Below are 22,189 nucleotides of genomic sequence, written 5' to 3'. Positions count from 1 at the left end.
GGGAGAGGGCACAGTGACACTAGTACAGACAGCAACTACATTATGAGATTTTAGGACCAGATAAGTAACTTTCACATCAGTAGGAATTGGTCCCTCTGAAGACTACAACCCATTATGCATTTAAATGCATTGTGTAGTCTCTTCCCTGCCCCCCAACACAGCACTAATGGAAGTGAGTTGTTAGCATTTCACACCATCTGCAACAGTCTCTTATCTAGGGGTGTGTGCTAGTTCAGTCTCTGTCGTATCGAGTTTTCCAGTTACTTTCCACATTCAGGTTTCAGAGAGGCAGCCGTGTTAGTCCGTATCAGCAAAGAGAACCGAGGAGGACTTGTGGCACCTTAGAGACTAACCCATTTATTTGGGCATATGCTTTCGTGGGCTAAAACCCACTTCATCGGATGCATGCAGTGGAAAATACAGTAGGAAGATATACACAGGGAACATGAAAAAATGGGTGTTGCCAAACACACTATAACTAAACCAATCCATTAAGGTGAGCAATTATTAGCAGGAGAAAAAAAAAACTTTTGTAGTGATAATCAGGATGGCCCATTTCAAACAGTTGACAAGAAGGTGTGAGTAACAGTGGGGGGTGGTGGAATAAACACGGGGAAATAGTTTTTACTTTGTATAATGACCCATCCACTCCCAGTCTCTATTCAAGCCTAATTTAGTGGTGTCCAGTTTGCAAATTAATTCCAATTCTGCACTTTCTCGTTGGAGTCTGTTTTTGAAGTTTTTTTGTTGGAGAATTGCGACTTTTAGGTCTGAAATTGACTGACCAGGGAGGTTGAAGTGTTCTCCGACTGGTTTTTGAATGTTATAATTCTTGACATCTGATTTGTGTCCATTTATTCTTTTGCGTAGAGACTGTCCGGTTTGGCCAATGTACATGGCAGAGGGGCATTGCTGGCACATGATGGCATATATCACATTGGTAGATGTGCAGGTGAATGAGCCTCTTATGGTGTGACTGACATGATTAGGTCCTATGATGGTGTCCCTTGAATAGATATGTGGACAGAGTTGGCAACGGGCTTTGTTGCAAATCAGACATCAAGAATTATAACATTCAAAAACCAGTCCGATGAAGTGGGCTGTAGTCCACGAAAGCTTATGTTCAAATAAATTTGTTAGTCTCTAAGGTGCCACAAGTACTCCTGTTCTTTTTGTGGATACAGACTAACACGGCTGCTATTCTGAAACCTGGATCTCTAGTGCTTACCTAAAAGTCACTGAGCTGGCCCTAAAAAACTCCATATTGTAGCTGGTACTAGCTCAGCAGCTTTCTTGTCATAGTGATGGGCAAAGAGACCTATTTGGCAGGACCAATTCAGAAGCAGCAGACCTGGCAGCATGACTGATAACTGCAGAAAGAAAACTGTTTGAAAATCAGACTGAGTAGCAAGCTTCCACCAATATGTTTCTCCAAAAGGAAACTCAATAGCACATTGTCAAGCTGCTCCAGCTAGCCGGTCTGCCCCCGTCTCTGACACGTTCTCCAGAATTCTGTAATGAGTTCCATCTGGAGCTATCTTAGGCTGCAGATGTTCTGATTAATCAGTCTCCAGTACTGACATCACCCTGATAGCCGTCGGTATGTCGGATTCTTCACTTTGGGAGAGCTCGCTCTTTCTGGCACCTATCACCATCACATTCCCTTCTCCCTGGTGACCACTGAGGCACATAGTTCACCATCGAGTTCATTTGAATTAGTAGCTCAATAGAGAGAGAGAGAAAGACAGAGGATGCTGCTGCACAATCAACAGTTGAGAGGGGTCCAAGAATATGGCATGACACTGATCCCTGTGCAGAGGGCCGACACAGGGATAATCCCCCACTTAAGACTTCAAAGTAGTGGTTAAATGAGACTTAAGTGTTGCACAGGCCTGCTGCGGGCCTTCTACACCGGGGTGAAATTCACCCACTGACTACAGCGCAATATGAAGGCTGCTCAGTACCCTTGTAATAAATCCCACTTACTGAAGCTTTGCAACACTAGTAGGGACCCTGTTTTCTTGGCCTATGTAGGCAGTAGTGACTTGGGAAAAGTGAGATCAGAACTTCTGCATCATTTATGTTCCTTGTGAGTGGGTTAAGCAGGAACTGGAAGCACTATATCCGAGTGGATGGGGAACTAGATAGGGTCAAACTAAGAAGGCCTGGTTCAATTCCCAACTCTGCCACTTGTGTGCTGGATGACTTTGGGCAAGTCACATCTCTCCTGGTACCTCAGTTTCCCCATTTGTAAAATGGTGATAATGATACTGATCTCCTTTTATAATGCACTTTGAGCTGTAAACATGAGATGAACTAGGTTTTATTATTATATGTCTGTCCCAGAAATCCTATCTATGCTTGGAGAAATTGCTGCCAGACAGGGAAATTGGGCTCTTCTCTGCACGTCTGACACAGAAGGGTTTTAGGTGCTAATAAATCCCTTATATGCATAGGTGCTAGAACTAGGAATGCTGGGGGTGCTGCCACACCCCCTGTCTTGAAGTGGTTTCCATTATATACAGGGTTTACAGTTTGGTTCAATGGCTCTCGGCACCATGACTATAAAAATTGCTGCAACACCCCTGCTTATGTGGTACTTTACTGCATGGGTGATGCATATTGTAGGTTGGAGGAGGCTATGCCTCCCCAAACAGCTCCACATGGCCCCGCTCACACTCCACCCTGAGGTCTCCTCCAGCTTGCCGCTTTCCCCTTGGCCCCAGCCCAGGCAGGCTGCTTCTCTTCCGGGGAGCGTGCTGGGGCTAGGACGGCTGCAGCCACCCTGCAGCCAGGACTTGGGGTGTCTGGGACTGCCCAGTGCTGAGGGGCCTCCAGGTGCTGGGGCCATGGCACCCAGTGCTCCAAGGCTGGGGGAGCTGGGGCCATGGTCCCTCGCAGGACTGCAGTCACGGCACCCAGAGCTAGGGGGCGCTGGGACCACCCACCTAGTGCTTGGACCACGGGCGCTTGGGGGCTGGGGGCATTTGGGTGGCCCGGGGCTGGGGTGGGGTGTGGCTGGGCTCCGGTGTGGGAAGAGGGGCAGGCTGAGCCGGGGCTAGTGTCTCCAAGCCCACGGTTCACCCGCCACCCATGCTTTACTAATACTAACTCAACCTCACAAATTTCCTCATTCAATGGGAGTTAGGCACCTAAATACCTTTGAGGATCTGGGCCCTCGTCCCTAGATTAATAAGAGAAACGGCTAGAATGCTGCTAGCAACAACTGTGTTTAAATGTAGCTGGAGCTAAAAAAATTCTGATCCCATTGTGAAAGAACTTTGGTTCTAATCATCTACACACTAAAGAGAATAATCATAAGAACATAAGAACGGCCAGACTGGGTCAGGCCAAAGGTCCATCTAGCCCAGTGTCCTGTCTTCCGACAGGGGCCAATGCCAGGTGCCCCAGAGGGAATGAACAGAACAGGTAATCATCATGTGATCCATCCCCTGTTGCCCATTCCGAACTTCTGGCAAACTGAGGCTAGGGATACCATCCCTGTCCATCCTGGCTAATAGCCATTGATGGACCTATCCTCTATGAACTTATCTAGTTCTTTTTTGAACCCTGTTATAGTCTTGACCTTCACAACATCCTCTCGCAAGGAGTTCCACTGGTTGACTGTGCGTTGTGTGAAAAATTACTTCCTTGTGTTTGTTTTAAACCTGCTGCCTATTAATTTCATTTGGTGACCCCTAGTTCTTGTGTTATGAGAAGGAGTAAATAACATTTCCTTATTTACTTTCTCTACACCTGTCATGATTTCATAGACCTCTATCATATCCCCCCTTAGTCGTCTCTTTTCAAAGATGAAAAGTCCCAGTCTTATTAATCTCTCCTCATATGGCAGCCATTCCATACCCCTAATCACTTTTGTTGCCCTTTTTGAAACCTTTTCCAATTCCAATATATCTCTTTTTGAGATGGGGCAAACACATCTGCATGCAGTATTAAAGATGTGGGCGTACCATGGATTTATATAGAGGCAATAGGATATTTTCTGTCTTATTATCTATCCCTTTCTTAATGATTCCCAACATTCTGTATGCTTTTTCGACTGCTGCTGCACATTGAGAGGATGTTTTCAAAGAACTATCCACGATTCCAAGATCTCTTTCTTGAGTGGTATCAGCCAATTTAGACCCCATCATTTTATATGTGTAGTTGGGATTATGTTTTCCAATGTGCATTACTTTGTGTTTATCAACATTGAATTTCATCTGCCATTTTGTTGTCCGGTCACCCAGTTTTGAGAGATCCTTTTGTAGTTAAGTTGTGCGTACCCTGTGAAAAATGTCTAGCGGCACCCTTGTTCTTTCCTACCATTGTAAATTATAAAGAAAATCAAACCAACTACTTCTCATCCTAACTTTAATGAAATGCCACAGTGATAAGCATAAGGAAAAGCAAATACATTGTCATGAATGGGAAACGGCTTTTGGAAAGTATGGTAAGATTTGATGGATATAACTGTCTGATCACTATGAACTCAAACCAAGTTCCTCTGTAGAGTATATGACCAAGTTTCACACTTCAGCCTGATTTTTCACTTCATTGCACCTTGTGTGGTGCTTCTCAGCTGTGCAAAGAGAGAATGTAATGTTACCATTCTGATTTGGTAGCATTTTACACTCATTTTAGTATAAGTATTAAAATACACTACCAGGTGCTAGGAGCTGAAAATTCAAGCCCCTTGGTAGGTACTTTTCCCCCCTTCCCTCAGTTCTCTGGTGACATAGGCAGTTAGTAGTGCACAATCACTGTCTAGACTCCAGTACTTCCTTCTTAAGAACACTGTCATAAGTAGAAATAGATGGAATACTACAGCAGGAAAGAGCACACAGTTTTAAGGAATTAGAACTGGTAACATCAGAAGCCTCTCTGTGTTAGCCTCACTGGGCCCCATCTTGAAGTCCTTACTTAGTCCAAACTCCTATTGCAATCAAAACTGAATAAGGAATTCCAAGATTTAGACTTCCCATCCCCAGTATGAGCTAGTCCTCTGTTGCTGAACATCTTGGAAAATGCACTCTCAGAACTATCACTTGTGCACTGTCCCTTCATGTAACAAAAGGGTGAACACATGGGACCAACCCCACATAGAAGTGGGTATGCAGGTGTATTTGGACTCTCTTTAGTAAATACTATTCAGATCATTCATTTTTCAAGCAGATAATCAAAAATGCACAGGCTCAAGTTTAAACCAGTGGAAAAGAGCTCTTCTATCAGATTAAATGCTAGGAAATGTATAGAAAGAATGTCTGAGTCTTACTAATAGACTAGCTATGGAGCTTAATGATGGGTTGTAATAAAACAATCCATGCTCCACTTGTGGTTATTGTGTGTGCAAGGTCACATTTCTGTATTTCAGTTTGCACAACAGCACAGATACAAAGGGCCTTTCCACTTCACCACATCAATTTGAAAAGAATGAGCAGAGATTTTGTATTGTTTTGTAAGGCAATTACGATTTGCTGGCTGCTAAATCATATTACAGTGCTTCCTGATGAAACCCTCATTGTAAGCATCTATGAAATCTAATTGATACATTAGGGTTAAAGACGAAGGTGATGTTCTAAAATACAGCATGAGCTCTGCAGCAAACATTAGTGTGCTCACAACACCATCTAGTGTTAATTTTTGGCAATGTAGCTAGAAAATGCCTCTAGTCTAGACCAGAGGTGGGCAAACTATGACCTGCCCAGCCCTTGAGCCCCCAGCCCCTCCCCTGCTGTCCCCCTTCCCCCACAGCCTCAGCTCGCCATGCCGACAATGCTCTGGGCGGCGGGGCTGCGAGCTCCTGCCGGGCAGCGAGGTGGCGGGGCTGGCTCTGGCCTGGCGGGGCGGCTGCCAGACATGCTGCTCTGAGCAGCATGGTAAGGGGGCGGGGAGCGGAGGGGTTGGATAAGGGGCAGGGAGTCCTGCGGGGCAGTCAGGGGACAGGTAGTAGGGGGCGGTTGGATAGGTCAGGGGTTCTGAGGGGGGCAGTCAGGGGGCAGGAAGTGGGAGGGGGCAGATGGGGGGCAGGGGCCAGGCTGTTTGGGGAAGCACAGCCTTCCCTACACGGCCCTCCACACAGTTTTGGAACCCTGATGTGGCTCTCAGGCCAAAAAATTTGCCCACCCCTGGTCTAGGCCCAATTCAGCCCTCTTCCTGTTTCTCTTTCCCATAATTGCTAAGAGCAAAATAAGCCTCAACATGTGAAGTGATCCCTTTCTAAGCGATGATATGATATGAATAGCATTGTGGTGGGACAATTACAACATGTCTTTTAAAAAGGACGGTACAGTTTATTGGAGATAATTACACTTTAGTGTATGGCAAAGTGCAATACAATGTTTTGAAGTATCCTCACACATGGAAGTTCCTTTGATTGCAAATGTCCTAATTAACTATATATACAATTTGGGATGTGCCTCTTATGTTTTATTGGTGGATACTAAAATAATAGGGGGGAGAAGTTTTGAATGTGTTCAGGAGATTGTCGTCCTCTGCAAGAGGCGGGAATATTGTAGAAAAAGCACTGAGAAAGGGGAGAACGGAAGAAACTAGCAAGAAAAAATAATGGATTGGTTGATTAAGGATAGTAAAATGAAAAAAGATAAAATGAATAAAAATCATCTTGTAGTAAAGATTGTAAACTCTGATCCTACAAACAGTTTGTAAGTGTAATCTTAACGTTACTACTGAGTTAGCCCAAAGACAACCTTAAGTCTGGCATTCTTGGAGCGCTTGGCTTTGTAACTTTAATATAGTTTTTGTGCATGTAACTACTTACACTGCAGTAGCCCCGAGAGCCCCAGTCATGGCCCAGGAGGACCCCATTGTGCAGTACACCAGCTAAAAGGACAGTCCCTGTCCCAAAAACTTTACCAGCCCAGAACAAGATGAGAGAAAACAGGTGACTAAAGAGTATGATGACCAGATAGCAAGTGTGAAAAATCAGGACAGAGGGTGTGGGTGTGGGTGGGTGTAAATAGGGGCCTTTTAAGAAACAGCCCCAAATAAAATCGGGAAATCTGGTCACCCGACTACAGAGCAGCCCACTGGGAGGGAAAGGAACCAGGAGCCTGCATTGCTCAGGCGCCCAGGGTTGCCTTTGGCCCTGCGGCTGGCCACAGGGTGACCAGATGTGGGGGGAGGAATAGGCGCCTATACAAGACAAACCCCCCCCGCAACCACTCAGGACGGTCCCGGTAAAGCCAGGCCAAAGCCCGGCTGTTATGACTCGGCGGGGCAGGGGCGGCCTCGGGCCTGCCTGCGCTCGGAGCCGCCTGGGCGGGAAGCCCCAGGTCCCTCCTCCCTGGCGAGGGGCGGCCCCTGCTGGCTGCTCCTCCCCGTCCCCGCTGGCCGCTCAGAGGCAGCCCGGCGAGCCGCGCAACCAGCCGAGCCCATGGCCCAGGAGGACGAGTCGGCGGCGGCGGAGGGCGGCGGCGGCCTGCTGCTGGAGATCCTGAGCTCGCCGCTCAACCTGAGCCTGCTGGGCCTCTGCCTCTTCCTGCTCTACCAGATCCTGCGGGGCGAGCGGGCCCCGCGCCAGCCCGACGACGCCGAGCCGCCGCCGCCGCCCAAGCTGCGGCGCCGCGACTTCACCCTGGCGCAGCTGCGGCCCTACGACGGGGTGCAGGACCCGCGCATCCTCATGGCCATCAGCGGCAAGGTCTTCGACGTGAGCCGCGCCCGCAAGTTCTACGGGCCCGGTGCGTGCGGGGGGCGGCTGGCTCTGGGGACCGGGAGCTGGGGTGCAGTGTGGGGACCGGGGGGGTATTGTGGGAGAGGGGTGCAGTGTGGGGACGAGTTGGGGTGCAGTGGGGACCGGGGGAGGTGGCGGTGAGTGGGGGTGAGGAGAGGCTCTGGGGAGCTGTGGGGGGAGGTGCTGCGTGCAGCGGCGATGAGGGGGTGTAGTAGGGATGAGGGGGAGGTACTGGGGTATAGTGTGGGGGAGAGGGGTGCAGTGGGGACCGGGGGAGGTGCTGAGATGTAGTGGGGGAGGTGCAGTGAGGGTGAGGAGAGGCTCTGGGGAGGAGTGTGGGGGAGAGGCCTTGGGCTCTGACTCTCTCAATATGTTGCCATCTACCTAGCAGAAATGCCCAACCCTTTCTCCCTCCATCTGCTGCTTGCTTGTTGTTTCCCTGTGTAACTGGGATCCAGTCTGTGGAGAGGATTATACTGGGGGCACTTAATTGTGGCGGGGAGAGGCCCTTGTGTGCTCTGTTTGCAGTTTAGAAGCCCAGCCCCTCAGGCAACTCCCAGGGCCTGATTGAACACAACTCAAATCAGTGCCTTACTCTGTAACCTCCGTGAGTGTAGTAGGTTACACAACACTCAGTGCCTCTGTCCAGAGCACAGGAGACACCTAGGTAACAAGGCAAAACTACCAATGTGAGGGAAGTTGGTGGGGGGCACAGGCTAAAGTAAAAGGCAGTGGTGGGAGGAAAGGGGGAAAGTACCCCACCCCAGGACTTTGCAATATATGTTGTCTTTAAAGACGGTGAACTTAGGCCTAATTGGAGGTGATACCACTACAACTAAAAAGAAAAGGAGGACTTGTGGCACCTTAGAGACTAACAAATTTATTAAAGCGTAAGCTTTCATGAGCTACAGCTCATTTCATCAGATGCATACAGTGGAAAATAGAGTGGGGAGATTTTATATACACAGAGAACATGAAACAATGGGTGTTACCATACACACTGTAACAAGAGTGATCAGGAAAGGTGAGCTATTACCAGCGGGGGGGGGGACCTTTTGTAGTGATAATCAAGGTGGGCCATTTCCAGCACTTTACAAGAACGGGGGGGGGGGGGGGGGGGGGGATAGTTTTACTTTGTGTAATGACCCATCCACTCCCAATCTTTATTCAAGCCTAAGTTAATTGTATCCAGTTTGCAAATTAATTCCCATTCAGCAGTCTTTCGTTGGAGTGTTTTTGAAGTTTTTTTTGTTGAAGAATCACCACAACAACTACAACTAAGTAATAATAATAATAATGCGGTCATGAAGTTGGGAGCCAGTTCTGCAGCTCCTACTTACCTAAACTAATTGGCATAACCAGGGCTTCTCCTGTGAGTAAGGGTTTACTTGTATCATTAGGGTTACAGAACCAAGTATTTTAGTTGTGTACACTCAAAGTATATCTACTTCTTTCACTTTTTTTTTTTTTTTTTTTGTCAAGCTCCATGCACATTTATAGTACTCTTTAAATCAGCGGTTCTCAAACTTTTGTACTGGTGACCCCTTTCACATAGCATGCCTCTGAGTGCAAACCCCACCCTCCCCTTATAAATTAAAAACACTTTTAATATATTTAACACCATTATAAATGCTGGAGGCAAGCGGGATTGGGGTTGGAGGCTGACAGCTCACGACCCCTCCCCTCATGTAATAACTTTGTGACCCCCTGAGAGGGTCTCGACCCCCAGTTTGAGAACCCCTGCTTTAAATGATTATACTGATGGGGCAGGCAGTTTTGTTTACTTCATGCAACTCACCTGGCACCTTCCTTTGTAATGCCATAGGTCGCAGCACATGAAATCTTTTGTTGATTTCATCATTACATTCCCTTTTTGATGGAAACAGTTCTATTATTTAATATTTATAATATAGTAACACAGAGTTATTTTTATGATACTTGTTCCCAATCAAAATCACAGCCCCACTTGTGCTGTTCAAACACATGCAAAGATGATCCATGCCCCATAGGCGCTTGGGGGTGTGTGGGTGTGTGTGTAAAGAGGAGTAGGGTTTTAAGTTCTAGAACAGTAAGGTAATATACATGATCGATTTGAATGTGTGGTTCTTTATCAGCAGAGAGCTTTAAAAAACCTACTCGTGAGTTATATCTGAGAACATGAGAGGCTGTGTACCATGTCTAATTTATTAATGTAGTCATGAAATTGGGTCTCTGCTTGTATGAAAAGGAAACTGATTCCATTTATTGAAATCTGAAAAGGCTTCTCCCCCCCCAGTGCAGGTGGACACTAAAGTAACCAGATTTTGGTGTTACATTAATGCCTCCTAAGAGAGCTGAATCATTGGAACATGTGCTATCTTAAATTTTCTGTTACTTCTGTACTGATAAAACATTCTGCTTACTATTGCAAATAAGTTAATGATTGATGAAGTGTACCAGCAGTCCCTCTTGATAAGATACTTCTGACCCACTGTGACATGTACACATCAGTCCCTTGGGATCCTTATGCATTACATGCATTTTGTGTAAATTTTATATTTACTAAGCACCTGCTTCCAGCCTGATTGCTATCCTTGGAGTAGGGTCCTGTTAAGATTCTCCTCCATATCTCAAGCCAACTAATCACCTTTCAGGTCCTTCTTCTTCCATGGGTCAACTCTCTAAGCCAGAAGGATTTGTCAGAAAGCCATACGCTTGCCTTGCACTCCATCTCCTCAGACTTCTGTATCCTTTCTCCTTTCCTCTTCCCACATAACTGACTCCTGTTTGCTGTCTTTACAGGTGCCACACATATGTCTCGGGCTTGCTCCAAGAAAGCCATTTGCTTCTTGTCATCTTGTGCATAGCTCCCTTTTGCATGCCCTCCACACACCAGCACTTGTCTCTTCTTCCTGATGTCCCAGCATGCTCAGTATCTTCTTTAGTGATTCTGTTTTCTTGTAGTGTTTCTTGTTTTTGTTGGGGTTTGGGTGTGTATGTACTGGAAAATATCTGGCTCAATATTACAAAATAGAGCAAATTTTACAATACAAATCTTATTTGGGGATTTCAACATAAGATTCAAGTCAGGGGATCAGCATGTCATTTGGTTCTTGGTACGTGGTCCTCAAAGAAACAGCAATGTTGTAATTACCCCGACATTTTTTATTTTAAAGAGGGCCCATATGGAATTTTTGCTGGAAGAGATGCATCCAGAGGTCTTGCCACATTCTGTCTGGATAAGGAGGCTCTGAAGGATGAATATGATGACCTGTCTGATCTCAATGCTACGCAGCAAGAGACCCTGAGAGACTGGGAATCACAGTTCATGTGTAAGCAATTTCAAATCCACTCTCTGTGAAGTAGCTAGCCTCTGTGTATAATGGTGGAAGACATTCAATACGGTACATCACGTGTCTAAGAGACAAGGTGGGTGAGGTTAATATCGTTGTTTACACCACCTTCTGATGGGGGAAAGACCTAAGCTTACAAAAAGGCCGCCTTCTTCAGGTCTGACCCACACCTGAAGAAGAACTGTATAAACTCAAAAGATTGTCTCTCACCAACAGAAGTTGATCCAATAGAAGATACTACCTTATCCATCTTGTCTCTCTAATATCCTGGAACCAACGCTGCAAACAAACTTCTATCTGAAAATATGGTACCCTTTATTGCAGTGGTTCCCAAACTGGGGTTTGCGGAACGTTACAGGGGGTTCGCCAGAAAAATGTCACTCATGGCGGCCAGAGGACCCTGGGCATTGGAGGCAGCAGGTGGGACCCGGTTGCAGGGCTGGCAGCCCGAGCCCCAGGGAGAGCAGGGCCGGGCAGTTGGGGCTGGCAGCCCGAGCCCTGTCCCCGTCAGCCCAAACCCCAGCACTCCGCACGGGGCTGGCAGCCCGAGCCCCAGGGAGGGTGGGGCCAGTGGTCATCGGGACCTGCAGCCTGAGCTCAGTTGACCGGGGCGGTCAATGGGGTCCAGCAGTAAGAGCCTCACAGTGTGGAGGAAATTTAAACTTAAATCCCTGGAAATATTCATTTTTAGGAGGGGGTTCATGAGATTTCACAATTTAGTCAAAGGGGTTCACAGGCTGTTTAAAGTTTGGGAACAACTGCTTTATTATAACACTTAAGTTTTCTAAAACTGAAAGATTAGAGAGAAAAAAATGTCAGTTTCCCCCATTTGGGTGTTTGTTTATGTTTTGGTTTTGATTTTTTTTTACAGAGAAAGAGAAGAGATTAAACCACTTTTTCAAATAGTAAAATCTGACTGTAAAACTACCAAAAAAAAAAAAAAAAAAAATGGCAGGGAATGAAACTGCTTTTAACTTTCTAATAAACTGGTTGCACATGGAGAGTGTTCCTATGAGGCAGTTAAGCTTAGTTGGCATTGTATGGGAGCATTCTGTATTTTTAACATCCTGAAGAATTAAGGAAGCTTATTTCTGGGGAAACTAGATGTTTTCCACTTGGTACTCCTTGTTTCTCCTATTCTTATTTGAGCATTTACAAAACAAGGTTTGGAGAAGTAAAATTTTCAGAAGCCTAATTTGCATTTTGAAAAATCATTTAAGCGCCTTTGAATACTGAATGAAATTAATAAATTCTGTATATGTCAAATTATTTATGCAGCATTATTCAGGAATGGCAGCCCCAGAATTAGGGGAGACAGGCTGCCCTTTGCTCACGTCCGGAGACTTTTCCAACAAAATAAGTTTAAAGCAGTTATCCCTTTTCTTGTCTATTGAGGCTTGGATATAAATATACAATGATCTAAAAAATCTGGGCAGTACTCTTCTGTTTTGAACTAGGGGTCACCAAATGAAATTAATTGGCAGCAGGTTTAAAACAAAAGGAAGTATTTCTTTATACAATGCACAGTCCACCTTTGCCACAGGATGTTGTGACGGTCAAGACTATAGCAGGATTCAAAAAAGAACTAGGTAAATTCATGGAGGATAGGTCCATCAATGGCTATTAGCCAGGATGGGCAGGGCTGGTGTCCCTAGCCTCTGTTTGCCAGAAGCTGGGAATGAGCAACAGGGAATGGGTCACTTGAGTTACCTGTTCTGTTCATTCCCTCTGGGGCACCTGGCATTGGCCACTGTCAGAAGACAGGACACTGGGCTAGATGGATCTTTGGCCTGAGCCAGTATGGCCATTCTTATGTTTTGCAGCTCTTAGTATTAAAGGCTTCCAGTGTAAATATAGCAGCTCTAGCTGCTCTGTGGTCCTGGTTTTTGTCTTTTTTAACAGTACTTTGTAGGTTGGAAACTGCTCAGCTAGCTTCTTCTACCCAGGAGTTTGATTATTATATAATCCGCTACAGTAATATCTTCCTGGTGAAGAATATTAACTGCACAACACTTAACCTGGGTTTCTAGACCAGGAAAGCGCTATGTGGGTGTTTTTTTTTTCATTTACATAAAACAGACTGTAAGTGTTGTTTATATAACAAGCATTTCAGTAAGAAACATGTAATGGAAATTCCATATACACTTGGTCTAGGTAATGACCATTAAAGTTTACTAGGAGTCTGGCTGCATGGTGGTTAGTGTTAAAACAAAAACATCAGACTGAATTTTAAAGTCTAGAACCTGAACTGATTCAGTGTTTCCACTATTAGACTGATGTAAGATACTTACAAATGCATATGGCATATAACCCTTAAGTCTTAAGATACCTACATTCAGACAACATTAAGTGTGACTTGTCTGTCCTTTCACAGCTGCGGTTTCTGACATGCTCATTGCTAGCATGATCTTCACACCAGAAACCTATACAAACTTTACATTAAGCAGTCAGTCTGGAGTCAGATGTAGACAAGACATTTTCATCATGATCAACTTGTGAAGTTAACTTTCATATGTTCCTGTTGTATATTGTGTTTCTGTCAAGGAGCTTTCTAAAGAGTACATGTGAAAATAATCTATTCAATGTGCCTAAATGTAATGAAGTTCTTTTAAAATACATAGTTGAAAAGGAAATAATCCTCTAAGGTTAAAACCTTTCAATGGAGTAAAAAAAAATATAGGAGCAAATGTAGACAGGGATATTTTTCCACAGTATCACTTCCCCTAGTCACAAATAATCAATATTTTGGGAACAACGTATTTTTTGTTCAATGAGAACTAAAAGGTGGTTGTTTTTTGTTCTGTTTTTAATTTGGTGTCCAACATGAACAGCCAAGCTTTCCCCAGATAATGTTATTGGTTTTTTTGCTCCTAATTTGCTATTTTGGGAAACCTCCTCATGTAGACACAGCTGCTATTTTGACACTCATCCTGTCTTGAACAAAGCTGTTAATTATGCCACGTTGAATGGTGGTTTTATGATAAGTGTGTCCTAGACACCAAAATTACACTACCATATGTCAGGTTTCAGAGTAGCAGCCATGTTAGTCTGTATCCGCAAAAAGAAAAGGAGGACTTGTGGCACCTTAGAGACTAACAAATTTATTTGAGCATAAGCTCACAAAAGTTTATGTTCAAATAAATTTGTTAGTCTCTAAGGTGCCACAAGTCCTCCTTTTCTTACTACCATGTGTGACCAAAAACCAGCATTTAAAGTGGTCTTTCCAGGAGTGAAGCGTTCGTACTTTGCAGTTGTTAATGTAGTTCCCAAACTTCTAGCAGATTATGCAAATATTCGCCTTTAAATTCATATAATTTTAAACTATAATATAGGAGAGACTATAGTAAGAGATTTCCCTTCACTTGCTAAAAGGGTTTGCATCAGATAGGGAGAGCTCTGATTCATAACCTTCCTCCTTATGCATATGTCTTACTACTTAGATATTTCCTTGTGAAGTATTTTAACAGGAGTAAGGCTTGTCTGGGTGCACAGTGGGAGAATTCCTATAGTGCCATCTCTAATGCCGGTGGGAAGAACATTTTTTTCCTGTTTCCCAGTGCCTGTTCACAGCATGAATCTCTGAAAATCTAAACCTTTCAAGGTTTTCTTGACATTCCCCAAGAACATTCTCAGGATGCCAGCTTCCAGAACTGGCATAGGCAAGTGTAATGGGGGGGGAGGGGAAAACGGGGATGTTATTCTTTCCCACTCACCCCCAAAATGGTGATTTCATTTCTTCACTATGATAGTTGGCTCCCTTTTGAACATGAGACCTGAGGTTGTGGGTGACAAAAGTATCTGCGAATGGCTTTACATTGTCACTCCTGGTTTTGGCAGTAGGAGAAGAATTGTATTGTTTGCATTTATTTTGCCCATTTCTCACATAAATATCACCTGTTATGACGGTAGGAATAGTTTGGCAAGTCAGTCACTTTTGTCAGTGTGCAAAACAAAGGTAGAATTGGTGGTTCTTGATTTTAATTTTAACGCTATGTTAACCACTGTCTGTTTTAGTGAAAACATTAGGTTGCACAAGGTAAAGGAACGATCTGTATTCTGTGCTTTTTCTCAATTTACAGTTAAGTATCACTACGTTGGCAAACTGCTGAAGGAAGGAGAGGAACCCACCGTATACTCAGATGAAGAAGAAAAAGAAGATGCTAAAGATCAAAAGAGAGACTAGAGAATGCAGTGAGGAACAATATTTTTGTATCTTAAGGGACCATTTGTAACATTCCAGTTCTGTTTTATAAGTTGTAACGTCAACAGTAATTAGAAAAGGTACAGACTTGCTGTGATTGGATTGTTTTTAAAACCGTTCTTAATCTAAATTTACCAGTAACATAAACAAGATTAAATTTCTTACATAAAAACTGCGTGACCTGAATGTTCTGTAGGACAAAAAGCACCAGGACAGTGCAATAGTGAACTGCAACTTTGTACTAAAGTTATTTCTGCTTTTCTTCCATCAGAGTAGGTTGAAATCAAAAAAGCTTTTATTTAATGGCTAAGGCCCCAATCCTGCGAACACTTAAGCATAAGAGTAACTTTACACATATGAGTAGTTATGCTACACTGAACTCAATGGAAGAGCTTGCAGGATGTGGGCTTTAGATTATAATCTCTATGGGGCAGGGACCATGTCCATAAAGCATCATACGTATCTATGGTGCTACATAATTAATTTTAATAGCAGATAAAACTGACATTTTAAAGATTTACCACAAGCTTATAGGTGAATTACTGAAAATGAATACTTTTTAAAAAAAAAAATCCTCTTTTTGTTCAAAGAGGCTATATCATTTTTAGGTACTCATGTCATTATTCAAGGACTGATGAATGGCTAGGCTAATTCCCAGCTCGGGTAGACATGGTAAAAATAGCAGCGTGGCCACAGTGGCTCAGGCTAGCTGTCCGAGTACAACCCCATCCAAGATCCTAGATGTATATTTGAGTAGCTAGCCTCAGTCACTGTCTGTGCCATGGCAGCCACATTATTTTAGCATGCCAGCTTGATCAAAGCCACCATGTATATGTCTACCTGGTGCAGAAATACACCTCCCAGCGACAGCAAAGACGTACTCCATGTTTATTCACAGCCACGTAACTGGATTAATGATTTTTGTTGTGTTTATCTCTAAAGCATATCTGAAATGTTACAGAAGTTTTGGTATTGATTATAAATTGGACCTCCCACCTTGGGAGGGGCATGACTCAGCTATGACTACTGTTTGTTCACTTTTCTTCTTAGCAAAACTATTCTAGGGACTGATTCCAAAATTTAATCCAGATGAAATTAAACCAGAAAGGGGGGTGTGTGGCACAGTGTTGAGGGAGACTGCTACTGATTCCTTGGCCTAGTCTACACTAGAAAAGATTTGTTGGTATAGTTTTTATTGTCAAACCACCTAATGTAGACACAGCTTATCCCAGCAAGAGAGTGCTAAAGCTGGTACGGTTCATACCAGTTCCCAGAACAAAATAAGTAGTACCAGCAAAAGCACTTTATTTCCTACAGCTGCATCCACACTAGTGCTTTTGCTGGTATAGAAGTATCATTTGAAAAAACATGGCACCCCTAACTGACATTACTATACCAGCAAGTTTCTAGGATAGAGCAGGCCCTAGAATTGTATTTAGCATGTTACTTTGTCTTATAACTCACATCCAGGCTTCTTTTGAGCAGGTTCTTCCTTACTGAGTAACCAAGTCGCATACCAGAAGGGGGAATTGAGAATGCCTTTGCCCAGTGAGGAGGGTCAACATGCTGTTAGTATACTGAAGAAATATTTCAGCTTGTTAGTGGAAATTTCGAAGAGTTAATGGCCCACTGATCCCTCATGGAACGCATTCCTTGCCGAAACACTTTTGCTTGCATGTTGGGCGTGCTCTGTAGTTCTCCATTGTTCCCACTCTGTCAGATGCTGCTGTTGGATCCAATTAAGCAAGTCAGTGTAGGTCCTTGATTTTTAGCTTGTTTCCCTTCTTAGTCCAACAGACCCTGAGTTCACTGGCCTTCAGGACATGTTTCAAGTTATCTATTCACTTAAGCCACTGCCTCATGAGAGGCACTTTCCCCCTCAGGGCGCTTTTTTGTTTTTGGGTTGACTGTTGTTAAATGGTTCTTTTTTACCTTGTCTGGTTTAAAGTTTGTGATTTTTGCAATAGGCTGACTATGAAGAACTCTTGCCCACTTGCCTGCAGTATGTATGTAATATATTTTAAGCAAAAGTAATGTTTTAACTCTTTAGTACCATGGTAAAGGGTGGGCAAGTGGGTTTTATACTTAGGCAGTAAACTTTCAAGACAACATTGCAAATCTACAATAGGTGCATTCCTGCACTGAAAGGTTAATAGTGCTCTGGGGGCTTAAGCACAGGCCTAAAGTCAGACTTGCTCTGTAGGCTTAGCCAAATCACTTTAACTCTGTGCTCCAGTTTCTCCATTGGTAAAAGGAGGAGGATATCTACTTCACAGGGGATTGAGCCTCAGTTCTTTCATGTAAAGTGCTTGGAGATCCTCCAGTGGAAAGTGCTATAGAAAGGCAAAGTATTGTGTAGTTTCTTAGCTGTTTTCTTCATGGTGCCTATGATGTGTGTTAGCCTGATGTGTGTTGCTGCTACTGTGTACTTTTTGAATGAAAACAAGCTCCATGGGAGCTCAAGCCTCTTGCAAAATCCTTTGTTGCCGATGACCCTATTTGCCAGAGCAGCCCAATGTTTTATAAAACTTAGACAGGAAAATTTAGGCAGAGGAGCAGACAGAGCGTAGCTGCTTACACCAAATAAAAAGGGAAACAGTCCGTAAACTAGGCAAAATTGTTCTTAAATAGGAAGTGTTCCATGAGGTCAGCAGCTTTTGTAAACACCAACTAGTGCACTGTATAAAAGTACCTGAGACCGTGTGTGTTCAGAATGACTATTCTCAATCCATACCCTGAGAACCACTTTGATGGCATTTGTCTTTTTGTAACACTACACATTAAAACAAAGAATACAGTTGTTTGCACAGGTAGCTTGCTAAAATATTATTATATGAACCACAAAGGGAGGGGCTAGGCTAATGCAAAACTAGTTATGGGCTTTGTGTTGTTTTTTAAAGCCATTTGTACTCCTTGCAGACTATTTCTAATGGTTTTACCTCAAATCAGAAAAGTGCTTTTACTTCTTACAGGCAGACAATAAAATTCTTACATAGTGGTGGTATTTCTTTATTTTATCTAAAGGGACCAAATGCACTTTCTAGTCCCTAGCATTCTGAATTTCAGGTGTTTGTTTATATATTGTTTCCAGTCTGTCATGTGAACAGGAACAATGCTTAATATACAGTCTCCCCTTTGGATGCTCCATATTCACCCTCAGCCAGTCTAAATTGAATGCCTCTGGATGGGATTTGAAACATACTAATTTGAACTGAACATTTGATTAATGACTGTGCAGTTGATAAGATTATATTCTAGCACTGCTATAAAATCTGCTTTGCTGTTGTATATCTGCAACTGTGCAGTAAAGGCTCAAGTAAGCATTAACGGTGGATAACAAGAAAAACATAAAAGTTGAAGGTTGGGATGCCTTCAAGTGAGCTTAATAAGATCAACAAGCTACACTTCTATGTGATCTAATGTGCTTCTTATGCCATTGCTAAGCTATTAATAAACCAAGGGCATGTCCATGCTACAATCTTAAATCAACCTAGGTTAGTACTAACTGCAGTGGCTGATGTCCACACTACCCTCCTTCTGCCGGTGGTACATGCACTCACCACGAGCGCTTTCATCAACCGAAGAGGGGAGTGGGGCGGGGGGGGGGGGGGGGGCTGAGAGCTAGTGCTCTCAGCTCCACGCAAATCCCTGCCGGGACCTCAGCTGCCCCCTGGTCTTCTTGCCTTCCTGCTCCCAGTTGGGATACCTCACTTCCAGGGGGGAGATCCATGCCTGGAGTCTGGTTGGCTGCCATGCTTCCAGCAGGGAATCAAGGGTGGCCACTGCCCAAAGTGGATTTTGGAATGTTAAAAATTGTCTGACAGCCCCTAAAAAACCTTCATGGTCCCTGGGGCCTCCTCCATAGAAGTGAGGAGTGGGCAGATTTTATATGGAACTCAAGGAAAATAATTTAACTAAACCACCAAAAATCAGAATGAACATTGCTAACACAATGTACATATACATCCACCCTCCACCTCCCAAAAGCCAATGATCTTCCCCCCCACCTGGGCATCACAGCTATGCCAACATTTCAGACTGACTCACCTGTAAAGATGAGTTTCCAGTTGTAGCCTGTCTGGTTAATATAAACTTTAGGCAGAGCTGACAGGATTGATGTGTGCAACTCCCTGCTCTGGCACCAGTGCTTGCCCAGTGCAGAAGCTGCACTGGGCCTATTATTTCCTTGATTTGAAGGTTACCCTTTTTAAGAGTTCAAATGCAAAAAACATTATTTTGACTTTAATGTTGTCCCGCCAAAATTATCTCCCCATCTTTGCTCCATCATTTCTTGGGTGGGAGAACTTTTGAGTTCAACCTCTGGCTGTATGTAAGAAGCTTTTGAGAAATATTCCTAAATTGTGTATGTTCTATAGAAAAACATTCTACATTTGGCACATGTGAATTGACGCAATTCCAGCATGGGGGTATCTGCAACAGAATTATAAAACCACCTGAATGGTGATGTACATGAGAACTAGCTTTGTGACTAGCATCCTAAGAGTGTAATGTACTGTCCACGAAAAGTAGTTTGGTCTAGGATTGGATGCAGAGACGTGACTTATTGACTCTCTTTAGATCCTTACACAAGTCACGTAACACTTGTGCTTTAGTTCTCATGTCTATAAAATGGAGATGATACTTACCCTCACTCTGTAAAGTGCTTTGAGGAACTAAGCACTTATTTAAGAATTGATCCATCTAATGCAAAATGAAGGCAATTTAACAGAAGGAAGAAAGTGTACAATGTTGTGGTAGGGGTAGGTACCGCTTCTAGTAAAGACAATGCCTGTTGTAAGAAATGAAGGGATGTTATAAATTTTTGGCCGGGGAAGGGAGAGGAGGGAAGAGAGAGTTGCTTCATAAAATGGCTGATGTTTTCTCTTTCTAAACACAGGGCTAGGGGCAATGGACAAACAAACTATATCTGCATTTGCTGTGGCTTAATCCCCTTTTCCAACCATTACCAGCTACTGTGACTAAGCACTAAGAAACACACCAGGTAATTTAACAGATTTCATATTAGCAGAGCATCATGTGCAGAATAGCAGTTGTTGAGTCTTTCCAATAATCACCCTAGTCTGAACTGTCGGGGAATGGGGACGGAATTGCTGTGGGCATGTATAATATAGAGAGAGCTGTAGAATTCTGGAAAAAGAAAAAAACCTACCTAGTCTCATCTCCAAGCAGCCTTGGTTCACTACCAGCTACTGTGTAAAGTCCATAAACCTCCAGAGGCTTTGAATCTACCCCTTATCTAATTATCTGTAACTAGGCATTACTTTAAGTTCTTTATGTAAGAAAATATGCTTCAGTAATGAATGTTCACAGCAAAAGTTATATAAGAAGTCACACAAGACTGAGGTAGGGCTGAAAGGCTTGATGTTTGTGCATTGTTTAGAGCAGCGGTTCCCAAACTTGTTCCACCACTTGTGCAGGGAAAGCCCCTGGTGGGCCGGGCTGGTTTGTTTATCTGCCACGTCCGCAGGTTCGGCCAATCATGGCTCCCAGTGGCTGCGGTTCGCTGCTCCAGGCTAAAGGGAGCTGCTGGAAGCGGCGGCCAGTACATCCCTTGGCCCGCACTGATTCCAGCAGCTCCCAGTAGCCTGGAGCAGCGAACTGCAGCCACTGGGAGCCGCGATCAGCCAAACCTGCGGACACGGCAGGTAAACAAACCGGCCCGGCCTGCCAGAGGCTTGGCCTGCCAGAGGCTTTCCCTGGACAAGCGGCAGAACACGTTTGGGAACCACTGGTTTAGAGTGTCTGGATTTTTTTTAAAAATCTATACAATGAAAGGGGATTTACATCTGAATCCTTATATTTACTAGGTCTTCCAGTAGGTTGTGTGCTATGACTTCAATTTGTAACCTGCTACCCTTCAGCATTTTGCCCCTTGTACTCTGTACGCGCAATTTGATACCAGTTTGTTAAATCAACATAAAGTGGCAGAGTCTGAATGCAAGGCAAATGTTTGTCAAATGGTACTCGGTCATGTGGAAAGGACCTGGATTATTTCTTTCCTCTTTTCTACTGCCTAAACCAACCGAGAGAGTGGTTGTTAAATCATTGATAAAGAAATCTTGCCAGTCATTCTTACATTAGTCATTTGGATACAAGTGGGGAAATTTATGTAAAATTTTGTCTAGTAAATGAGTGCTAAATGCCACAGCCATAATCAGCCTTACTTCCTAGATATGACTAAGTTTTCCCTTTTTCAAACAAGTGGAGCCTTGGTGCTTTTTCACACCTCTAGTCCTCCTTTCTTTTGCATTTTTTTTTTCAATACCTAGGCTGCTCCTCATAAGGGTGACATGATCATCTTACCTGGAAAAATGAAGGCAAAGGTTACATTCTCTTTCTATGGATTCACCTACCTTTGAGCCACGCGACATCCTTTCAGAGCCAGTATGAAAGTCAAAAGGAAATGTCTCCTCAAGTAGTGCAGAAATGCAGTAAAAATAACACTATTCTTAGATCATATTTCTTGGTTTTAAAATACGCGGTGGTGAGTTGTAGCTTTGTCAGTCCTAGGATAGTAGACAGACAAGGTAGGTGAGGCAACATCCTCTGTTGGACCAACTTCTGTTGGTGAGAATGACAAACTTTCAAGTTTATACAGAGCTCTTCTTCAGGGCTAGGAAACTAACTGTCACAGCTATAAGGTGGAACAGATTTAGCAGTGACACTTTGAGCTAGGTTCCCAGACCTGCTCTGAAGAGCTCTGTGTAAGCTCGAAAGCTTGTCTTTCACCAACAAAAGTTGGTCCAATAAAAAATATTACCTCACCCACCCAAATGCATTTTAAAAAAGTAAATTTTAATTGTCTCATTTATTTCACCTGCTGCCTTGCTGTACCATAATATGCAGCAACTGCTGGAAATTTAAACTGATAATTCAAGTAGAGCTGTCCAAGAAGGGTAAGTGGGGGTTTGCGGAAGACAGGTTCTCTCACTTCTCCTG

At 43.8% G+C, this 22,189-nt stretch overlaps 1 protein-coding gene across 1 annotated transcript; it reads left to right on the top strand.

Moving 5' to 3' along the window:
* The first annotated feature begins 5,969 nt into the window (after positions 1-5,969).
* On the top strand, positions 5,970-18,227 carry PGRMC1 (progesterone receptor membrane component 1). Its single transcript, XM_037909692.2, has 3 exons — positions 5,970-7,703; positions 10,852-11,007; positions 15,108-18,227. The coding sequence occupies exons 1-3, from the start codon at positions 7,397-7,399 to the stop codon at positions 15,209-15,211; spliced, it is 567 nt and encodes a 188-aa protein (XP_037765620.1). The 5' UTR covers positions 5,970-7,396; the 3' UTR covers positions 15,212-18,227.
* Positions 18,228-22,189: the final 3,962 nt, after the last annotated feature.

This window comes from Chelonia mydas, chromosome 9, assembly GCF_015237465.2.
Source record: "Chelonia mydas isolate rCheMyd1 chromosome 9, rCheMyd1.pri.v2, whole genome shotgun sequence".
In the NCBI taxonomy this organism is placed as follows: domain Eukaryota; kingdom Metazoa; phylum Chordata; order Testudines; family Cheloniidae; genus Chelonia; species Chelonia mydas.
The sequence above is the reverse complement of the archived record's forward strand: the minus strand, read 5'-3'. Positions and strand labels throughout refer to the sequence as shown.